Below are 10,008 nucleotides of genomic sequence, written 5' to 3'. Positions count from 1 at the left end.
TCCAACAGCGGAAGGTGCAGGCTCGGGCAGTGTGTGGCTCTGTAGTACATGGGGCTGCTTTGAGCTGGATCCCACAGCACCGCAGCACAAGAAAGGGCTAGGCAGATGTCCTGAGTGGTGGACACAGGTAAGTGCTCCCATTATCCACGTGGCGCAGCTTGAGCCCATTTAGAGGCGCGACAGCAGGCAGGCCTGGCGATCTGCTCCCCGAAGGTCACAGCCATAACTGCTGAGCAAACGACTTCAAACAGGGGTGGCCATGGGTGAGAATCGACTGGGACGCAACTGACGACAAGGCGCCAGGTAGACTAGGAGCACGGCTGTGGGGTCCTGCTCGATGACCGGCTTTTCTGTACACCACCCCGGCGTTAAAGACGTCCCCACCTCTAGCCACACCAGAACCGCACATTTAGTTACACCTCTGCAGGTCAGCGGCTGCCTCTCGAGCCGCCCCGCTTCCCCCAGTGATGGAGCACAAAGCCGTAGGAGAAACCCAGAGCGCCAGGCCAGGCTCCCAGAGAGAAAGCATCCAGGAGAAAGCATCCGACTCGGAGCTCGAACTCCCGCTCTGGCCAGGGTCTTAAATTTAAACTAGAGCCGACCTGGGCCTCAGTCACGTATTGACTTTCAAATTAACGCTCCTCTTTCGCAGGCAGCGCGGCCAGCGAGTTAATTTCCAACCACGCCCCACCCGGCAAATGCCAGGTCCTCGCCACGCCCCCTGCCGCATTTCGATTGCAACGCGCGCGAAGCCTGAGGGCCGCTTTGATTGGTTGTCGGGAAGGGACCCTTCCTATCTGATTGGCTGATCATAGCTAGGGCGGGGATTAAGGCCGCGAGAGGCGAATTGTGGGGGCAAAGACTTGCTGATTGGTTCCTGAGGGAGGATGGCGTAAAAGGCGGAAGTCGGGGGCGGGGGCGGGGCTTCGTGGAAAAGGGAGTGATGGAAGTAGTGAAGTGTCCCGAGCACGGTAAAGGGTCGGGACCCTGGGTACCCCTGGGTCTGCCGGTCCAGCGGCAGTGTAATCGGTGTTGACCCTCTCTCCTCAGGCACCGTCTGCTTTCTGAAGACTGGCGTCCGCGAGGGACCAAATAAAGGGAAGAGTTTCTACGTGTGCACGGCGAAGGCGTGCGGCTTCGTGCAGGCCACCAGGTGGGTCTGGAGCTGGGCACGCTGCCCCCGCGCCACGGAGGGCTCCGAGGAGGAGCTCCGGCACCTCTGCGCCCAGCCCGCAGGGGCTAGGAGTGGCGGGGCTCCAGGTGTGTGGAGCCAGGGTCATCACGGGGCTTTGTGCGTGGTCATGACCGCTGGACTGGGCGTCCGACTGCTGGTCAAGTCACTTCTCGGGCCATCAATTCCTCACCTGTTCAGTGGAGGCTCTTGGAACACCTGGATCCCTCCGTTTCTTCTCAGCTCACCTGTCAACTTTTTTCACTGATTTTTTATAAGGCTGAGGTGTTGCGGTTAAAACAGATGATCAGCCGCTCCCCCCTTCTGTTTAAAATTACTCTGAATCTAAATGATGAGATTGATGATTCAAAGAAGCATGTTACTTTTAGGGATTAGAACGGAAAGAAACATCGGAGAGTTATATTTAACAATTGAAAGTCACGTTCAGAAAGCTTACATGTCTCTAAAGTGATAAAGCTAATACTATTATTACTAAGTAGTCACCCCCAACCCGCTCCAGCACAGTGTGGGTGTTACACTGTACGGCCCATGTGAATTTTAAAATCACGGCATTAAAAATTTTTCCTGCTGGCTATTCGCCTGAGCTTCATACAGAAAAGGTGTTTTTCTTCTTCATATGTAAGGCAGAACATAGCTAACAATACTAGAAAACAAAGTTCTTTCAATATGCACGTGTATTTATTTTTTAAGTTTCTCTTGGACTTAGATGATTTGTGTCTTTGTTATGCTTCGAAACTAAAAAACTTGGTATCCTTTTTCAGAGTTAAGCTATCAGTTTGTAGAGAAAATATTTTGTTAGTTCTCCAATGTGTTGTTTTTCTTATTTGAAACATAAGAAATACCCGGGATCCATATTCATGAAACAATGATTTTAGGTAAAAATCTTTTGCAGGAACCAAGCACAAACCTCTAGCTCTGAGTCAACATGTCATATCAAGTCTTACTGTTTATTTGCGACTTCTAAATATACTGAGCTTCAACCCAGCTCAAGTTTCCTAAGACACAAAACTTTGTATTAACTATTAATGGTGGCATAAGATTCAGTTGTACATTAAAAGAAACATTCCTTTATAGAGTGCTAATTAAAGAAATGTATTTCTATTCCAACAGAATAGTAATAGTCTTAAATATTATTTGATAAATTTGATCTATTTGGAATGTAGGTGATAACCAAATGATAATAAATTATATATTTTTTAAAAAGCAACAGCTCATATGAGAGTACCTGTGTTAGATTGGGTAGACTAGAGAAACAAAATTAGGGTGACTCGTGTGTAAGAGAGAGTTTTATATCAAAGGGCAGTTGTACATTAAGAAAACATCCCAGCCTAGTCCAGATCAAGTCCATAAGTCTGATACTATATGTCTAATACCAGTGTATAATTTCCTCTTCAGACTCACACAACACATTCAATGATGCCAAATGCAGGAAGATTGCAGGCCAGTGGGTGGAAAGTCTTATGGGTCCACTGGCAGTGGAAGCATCTCAGTACTGGTGTGGGTCTCCATCAGTGTGTAGCTCCATGTGGCTTGTCAATAGGAATGTCAGGGAGACAAGCAGAGAGTCTTGCAGGGAGAGTGTGTCTGACCTCCATTGAGCTATTTTTTCCTTAGCGCCTCCAAATGAAGGCATTAAGCTGCAACCTGATTAACAGGCCAAACTCCACCCCTTCACTCTTAATAGTCTAGTTGGCACCAGATTATATAACTACCACAGTACTTTAGACTTTACTCAAGCATATTTATTCTCAAATATATTTACTATAGATATTCTCCAATATATTTAAATTTGCTTCATAATAAGATGGGAAGGAGGAGTTTAGAAAGTTATTTATGTCAAGCCTGGAGCAAATTTATTACAGTGTATTGTTAGAGGCCTATGGACATCACTAAGTGATAGCTAACAGGCTATTATAGGAAAAAGGATGATGGGAGAAATGGAGAATTTGCACTGGTCTTCACAGTCAGTCTTAGGTATTTCTAGTCATTGCTGCAGCATCACGGTGTAGTGGTCTTGCAGCATGGTATGGTTTTAAACCTTTGAGTTATCAGGAAAAGATATATTTGTTTTCATGCTATGTTTCAGGAGTGGGGAATTTTTTCTGCCAAGGGCTATTAGGATATGTATAACGTCATTCACAGGCCATACAGGTCAGACATTTAATGAACTCACCCCTAATGTGATGGTTGGAACTGTTTCTCTTGGGTGAGGAGTGTTATGTTAGCTGGTATTGAACATTCCACAGGCCTTCTATGCCCCGAAGGCCGGGCGTTCCCCACCCCTGCTCTATTGGAAGAAGTGGAGAAGAGAGCTATGGGTCCTTTCTCGAGGAAGGTACCCAGACAATGAAAATGTGTGGCGTTTACAAACCCAAGGGCTACACACTGAATGGTGAAGCCCATAGTTTGCTTTTGGGTTCTAGATTGTTGCTCTCTATTCCTTGCCGCCTCATACGAAGATCTTTTTCTGCTCCGTTCTCCCACTAGCATTCCTGTTTCTTATTGCTTGTTGCATGAAGACTTCGTGGTGGAACTGCAGGGTTTGCTTCTCCCACAGGGCCAGAAAGAGTACAGGTGAGTGTCCCCTAAAACGGTTTGATTGTGGTTTCTGAAGGAGTTTCAGGCAGATATGTTTTCGTAGAAATGACTGTAAAATTCTGGGTGTGTAGGGGGCAGTTAATATCTTCTGGGCTATGACTCCCTGACTTTTCTGAGCAGCCAGTTAGCCAACAGAAAGCTGACCTTTGGTTAACTTCAGGGGTCAAAGCACCATTGTTGCCCCTCTCCAACTCTCACCCAGCCAATGCTATCAAACCGCTAACAGTGGCTAACTTGCCCTGTCAACTTTCTTATTCCAACAGTAGAGGGGAGGGAGTGTGCAGAAAGGTCTCACATACATTAGTTAAATACTCAGTAAATGCTGGCTTTCCTTTCCTTTTATGGCAGCTCAGAAGAGGAACAAGGATACAGGATGTCTAGATAGAGTGTCAAAAGAATGAGTAGGTGCTCCCCAGGTGTAAGGCAGGGATCGCGCTCACTGGATTAGGGTACAGAGGTATGAAGGAGCATAGCATCTCAGGGAGTTGCCACTGTTTCGGTTGGTAACAAGGAGCCTTGCTGGTGGTGCGGGTTAGGTGTTGGGCTGACCACAGGAACAGGAGGTCCAAACCATAAAAGGCTGCCTGCTTCTGGAAAGATTTACAGTCTCAGAAAGCCTATGGAACAGTTATGCTCTGTCTTGTGGGCACAATGAGTTCGCATTGACTGGACGGCAGAGGGTATGGTTGGGTTTGGTGTGGTATTCTGTTAAGCAGGAGCGTGGTGGTTTGAACCCCCCAGTAGCCGAGTGGGAGAAAGATGAGACTATCTGCTTCTGTGATGTACAGCCTTGGGAACCCTGTGGAGCAGCTCTACTTTGTCCTAAGGTTTGCTATGAATCAGAATTGGCCGCAGTGAGTTGGGTATTCAGTTAAGCACTGGACTGCTAATCCAAAGGTTGGCTGTTTGAACCTGCCCAGTGGGTCCTCAGAAGAAGGGCCAGACGATTCTTTCTGAAAGGTCAGAGCCCTGAAAAGCCTGTGGAGCAGTTGTGTGCTGCACACGCAGGGTCGCCGTGAGTCAGCATTGGCTGGATGGCAACTGGTTTTGTTGTGGGTTTTTATTGAATGCTTATGTCTCTGGGGCTGAGGAGCCCTGGTAGCATAGTAGATTAGGCATTGAGCGGCTAACCACAAGGTCCACAGTTTGAACCCACCAGCTGTTCCATGGAGAAAGATGAGGCTGTCTACTCCTGTAAAGATTTAGTCTCAGAAACCCAAAGGGGCAGTTTTGTTCTGCCCTATACATTGGGTCACGGAGGCAGAACTAACTCCATGCCAGTGAGTTTGGTTTTGTGAGTGAGAAGCCCCTGCGTGGTGCAATGATTTTCTCTGCACTAATGGTGGTTTTGCTAACCTAACGGGTGGCAGTTCAAATCCTCCCAGCGGTGGGTGCCACAAAATAAAGCCCTAGCCATCTGCTTGAGTTAAGTAAACAGCTCTTTGTAGCAGTTCTCCCTAACACATTAGGGTCGCCATTGGTGGGAATTGACTCCATGACAATAGGGGGTGTGTGGTGTGTGTGTGTGTGTGTGTGTGTGTGTGTGTGTGCGCTCCTGCACTTTTTGTTGTTTTTAATTCAATGCCCATAACACGGAATGTTTATCATCTCTACCTTCAAATAGCCTTTTGTAATAGGTTAAGACAGCAGGATAATGAACCAAAGGCAAGAATTCGAAGTCTGGCAAGAAGACTGATTTGAACAAGGAGAATTATATTTGAAAGAAAAGTCTGACAATTCCATTGAATCCTTGAGATGACTTAAAAACGATCCCTTGTTCTTTAAGCCTGGTAGTCAGTTTTGCATTCAACTTTTGGCTATCCCTTCCTGGCAGCCGTAGTCGAAAGAGCTTCAGGATGCAGATATTTGGCCTGTATGCAGAAAATATTCCATGACCACTGTGCAGGAAGAAAGTGAGCCAGTGATTTACAAGAGAGCCAGATTTTATGTGTACAATAAAAAGAGACGTCAACACACCTTATGTGGATAACTCCTCTAAATGGGCTGGTGGTGGATTTCTGTTTACAGTGGGCACCTCCTGAAGTTTGGGAATGCAATGCCGAATGGTTACCAAGTCGGGCTGTTTAAGAACTCACATGAAAATCTTAACCCTGGGTAAGAAACCCTGTTTCTTAAACCAGAAACAATGGCTGTGATTTGGACACCAGTCCCTAGCACAGAGATGTCTTGGGATAGAGAGGGTAGTATGCAGTGGCACGGGGTATTGTTGAAAAGCAGCAGACTTGCGGTTCTCGTAGGAAGCAGAGGCGTTGTGCTTCCCATACTGGAGGTGCGGTGGGGGCCTGTGGTGTCCTACTGGTTCTTCCTGAAGAGCTGGATGGAGAAGCTACAAATAACAAGGTTCCCCCAAGAGGAATAATTGTTTCTATCATATGTAACATGCAGTCTGTCGGCCTCAATAGCACCGCTTTAAAGATTGCTCTGGAATTTGATAAAGACAGATCTGATCGATATCTTAAGATCACAAGTACAAAATGAGCGATCTGGGTTGTTGTTTTTTTAACATTGAAGTTTCTAAAAACATGAAAATTTTAATAATACATTTTTACTAGCATATAACTGAATGAGTTGTGTACCTCTAATGTTTAATTTTATAAATATCTTATTGTAGGATTAGTTCTTTATACTCAGGGAAGTAACTATATTTTTTTACTTTTTGAAAAAGTGTTAACACTTGAAATAAACTATTCTGATTTTAAAAAAATGAGTTACCCTGATGGGTGGTAAAGACTGGAAATTTAACCAGAGCCAGATAAAATCCATGGAGGGCAGCATCCGTCCCAGACAGTGAAGGCACTGAGCAACACCTCTGCTCCAGAGAGACTCCTTTCCTGCCCACTGGCGTTCTTTTCAACAACTCAGAGTGCTTTACATTCTCTAATGGCAAGGACTAGGTTTGAAGCTTAACATAGCCACGAGACAGGCTCAGACACATAATGAAGGCCAAGCAAGGTGCCCGTTTTTTTGGATACTGTCCTGTGGAGCTGCCTCTGTGTGCAGTTCTGCGACTTTAACACCAGGTGGCACTAGGCACCAGCATTTCGCCAGTGCTTCACCCCTCAATTGGGGAATAAAGAGCTAGGATAGTCACTGAATAGGGCCAGGGCAAAGAAATCTCCTGTCATAAATAATTTGGCATGCTTCCAGTATATTCAGCTTCTGCATTTATATTCATTCCCAGCCTCTCAACTTTTCTTCTCTGAGTTTTTCTTGAGAATATAGGGTCAAAGTAGAAGTAAATACTGATGTTCAAAATATTTTATTTTTTATAATACTCGAATTCTCGCACATCTAATAGATACCTTGCATAGTGGGTGATTGGATAAAATTGTTGCTCAAATCCAGCCCCGGTATAATAGGGAGGCTGTTAATAAAGAGCACTTGAACATGAGCCAGACTCAGGCAGGAGAACGTCTGGGCCACCACTCAATAAAGCCAGTGCCAATTAGATACTAGAGAGTCACACTGGAGGAAGACGAGGCTGGCTTCTCCTGGAAAGACTTTAAAAATTCAAAACTCACTGCCATTGAGTCAACTCTGACCAACGGTGACCCTGTAGGACAATGGCCTCTGTGGGTTTGAGACTAACTCTTCATAGGCATAGAAAGCCCCGTCTTTCTCCAGTGGAGCAGATGGTGGTTTCAAACTGCTGACCTTGGGGTTAGTAGCCCAAAGCATCACCACTCCACCACCTGGAAAGCCCTAGTGCACAGCAGGTCTGCTCTGCCCTGTAGCGTCACTGAGTCAGAATAGGACTAGATGGCTGTTGATAGATGATAGGATGTAATGGCACTGTGCTGTACAATGGAGATAAGTCTTACATGCTATAGGGTTGTGTAAATGCTTATCTAGAAACCTCTGGCAATGTGTACGCCAATTCCTTTTTCCCACTTTGCCTTTTGACTTATCATTTTGCTTATGGTATTTTTTTTGCCATGTGGAATTTGAAAGCTTCTATATGCTCAAAATTATTAAATCCTTTATTTCTCAGCTTCAAGATTTTATGGCTTGCTTAGAATAGTCTGTTTAGAGTTAGAGAAACATTCATGTCTCATTTTTGTTTTCTTTTGTCCTTTCCCTCCTCTGAAACATTTGCAGTTTTGGTTTTTACATCAAATCTTTGTCCCATCTGGAACATAAGTTGTAAAAACATGCAGTCAAAATCCAGCTGCATGCTTTCCAGTGCTGGAGAACATAAAGAAGGGAGCCCGTACTCCTGAGGGTCAACGCCACCACTGGGATAAGCATTCCATGTACTACTGTTGGGGAACCGTCCAGTCTGCCTATGTCAGAGGCGAGACTCGGTGTGTTCCAGTGCTCGTGGTTCTGTGGCTTGTAAGGCCTCTCCCAGACGCAAACCCAAACTCACTGCCACGGAGTCGAGGCTGACTCAGCGCGACCCAGAGGACGGCATTGAACTGCCCCTGTGGCTTCTGAGACTCATTCTTTATGGGGAGTAGAAAGCCTCCTTTTTCTCCCCCTTACAGGCTGGTAGTTTCAAACTGTTGGCCTTGAATTTAGCCTAATGTGTAGCAGCCCCGCCCTAGGGCTCCTAGGATGGCTTACAGTAAGTGATTAAAGCTGACCAGAGTTCCTGAGAAAGGTGGGGAAATTGAGGCTTGCAGTTAGCCGGGAGTGACCTTTCAAATCTGCAGTGAGAAAAGGACAGGCAGCGCTCTGTGAAGAACGATGTAAACATGAGTCTGCAGTCGGGAGAAACCAAGTGATTGACGAGAGAGCCCGTGGGCTGATATTTTTGAGCGCCGTACTGTGGGCCATCAGCCCTTGTGCAGGGGTTACGTGCTGGCTGACATCACCAGCCACTCTGCGGGGGAAAGGTGCAGCTTTCTATCCATGAAGCGTCCCAGCCTCGGAGACCCACCAGGGCAGTTCTCCTGTGTCCCCCAGGGTGGCCATGAGCTGGAATGACCCCTTGGCAGTGAGTGACAGTGTTGCTGAGTGCTCTGTAGAGGTAAGGGGGATGGGCCGTCAGCGTGCTTGCTGCCTTTGAGCATGGCATCAGGAAAGATCAGTTGCTGGAAAAGGAGCTCAATTTGGTAAAGTAAAAGCCGGGGGAAAACGAGAGAAACCACCAATGAGGTGAACTGAGAGAGCAGCCCAGACAGCGGACGATAGCAGACTCATGAAGATGGCAGAGGACTCGTGTACATCAGGCTGCCATGAGGAGCGCCAGCTCCACAGCACCTGAGCCACAGATCTCGGCATGTGCAAGTGTCATACAACTCAAAGTGGCAACACGGGTACCGAGACGGTGCCCGGGCTGAGTGAGGAGGGAAGAACACTGCATAGGAGGTAAGACCTGAGCTGAGCCGTGAGGGACAGAACAGAAACTTATTGTTCTATAGGTTAGACTGCGAGCCAGGTCAAGATCAAGGTACTGACCATGTCAGTTCCTTCTGAGACTGAGAGAGAATCTGTTTCATACCTCTGTCTTCTCCTGGGGAAGGTCCCTGTCTTTCCCACCTTCAGGCTTCTTGGCTTTCCTTGCCATGACTAGGCATCTTTACATGGATGGCACCCCGCTGCATGTCTCTGGGTCTGGTCTCTTTTAGAAGGACAGCACTCACATTCCGTTTGGACCCACACTACTCTGCTGTACCATCATGCTAACTGATAACGTTTTTCAGAGGCGCTATTACCAAACCGGGTCATGTTCATGGATGCCAGGGGCTATGTTTTTGGGGAACACCATTCAGTCCATACCAGACAGGTGGGGTTTCAGTAGTTGGTGAGGATGGAGGCGATGGTAGACAACTAGGGGTAAAGGCTGGAGAAGGAACACATGTGAAGGCTGGCAGGCCCAGAGTGCCTGGCTTAGCTCAGGGAGTCATCTCTGGAATGTCTGGCATGTGGGCTGTGCGGTTTGCTTGGGGACTGCCCTGCACTAGCATGTATGTGGGGGTTTCAAGAAGTTCAATCAAGGATGCAATTAAGAGATAATGACAGTTCCCACGAACTCTGAAGTCCCCTTGAACATCTATATTAAGTGTAGTCAGGTTTGTTTGTTTTTTTAATGAAAGATTTCAAATACATAACAGAACTAGACAGGATAGGAGAATACACCCATGAGTTTTAATAATTAACTCTGTCTCTGTATATACCAAACTCACCCTCCACTCCCAACTCCTGCCATGTTATTTTGAAGCAAATTCTAGATAACGTATTTAATATATAAA

The 10,008-nt window shown here is 46.5% G+C and overlaps 1 protein-coding gene across 2 annotated transcripts in view; it reads left to right on the top strand.

Annotated features, from left to right (window-relative positions):
• The first annotated feature begins 943 nt into the window (after positions 1 to 943).
• TTF2 (transcription termination factor 2) overlaps positions 944 to 10,008 on the top strand; it is a 45,746-nt gene continuing 36,681 nt past the window's right edge. For both annotated transcript variants that reach the window (XM_045283731.1, XM_004714866.2), the window contains exons 1-3: positions 944 to 971; positions 1,051 to 1,153; positions 3,680 to 3,766. In XM_045283731.1, coding sequence (XP_045139666.1) covers positions 944 to 971; positions 1,051 to 1,153; positions 3,680 to 3,766 — 218 coding nt within the window. The remainder of the gene's footprint in view (positions 972 to 1,050; positions 1,154 to 3,679; positions 3,767 to 10,008) is intronic.

This window comes from Echinops telfairi, unplaced genomic scaffold, assembly GCF_000313985.2.
Source record: "Echinops telfairi isolate 266 unplaced genomic scaffold, ASM31398v2 ScPeMD7_7466;HRSCAF=8504, whole genome shotgun sequence".
Lineage (NCBI taxonomy): Eukaryota > Metazoa > Chordata > Mammalia > Afrosoricida > Tenrecidae > Echinops > Echinops telfairi.
The sequence above is the reverse complement of the archived record's forward strand: the minus strand, read 5'-3'. Positions and strand labels throughout refer to the sequence as shown.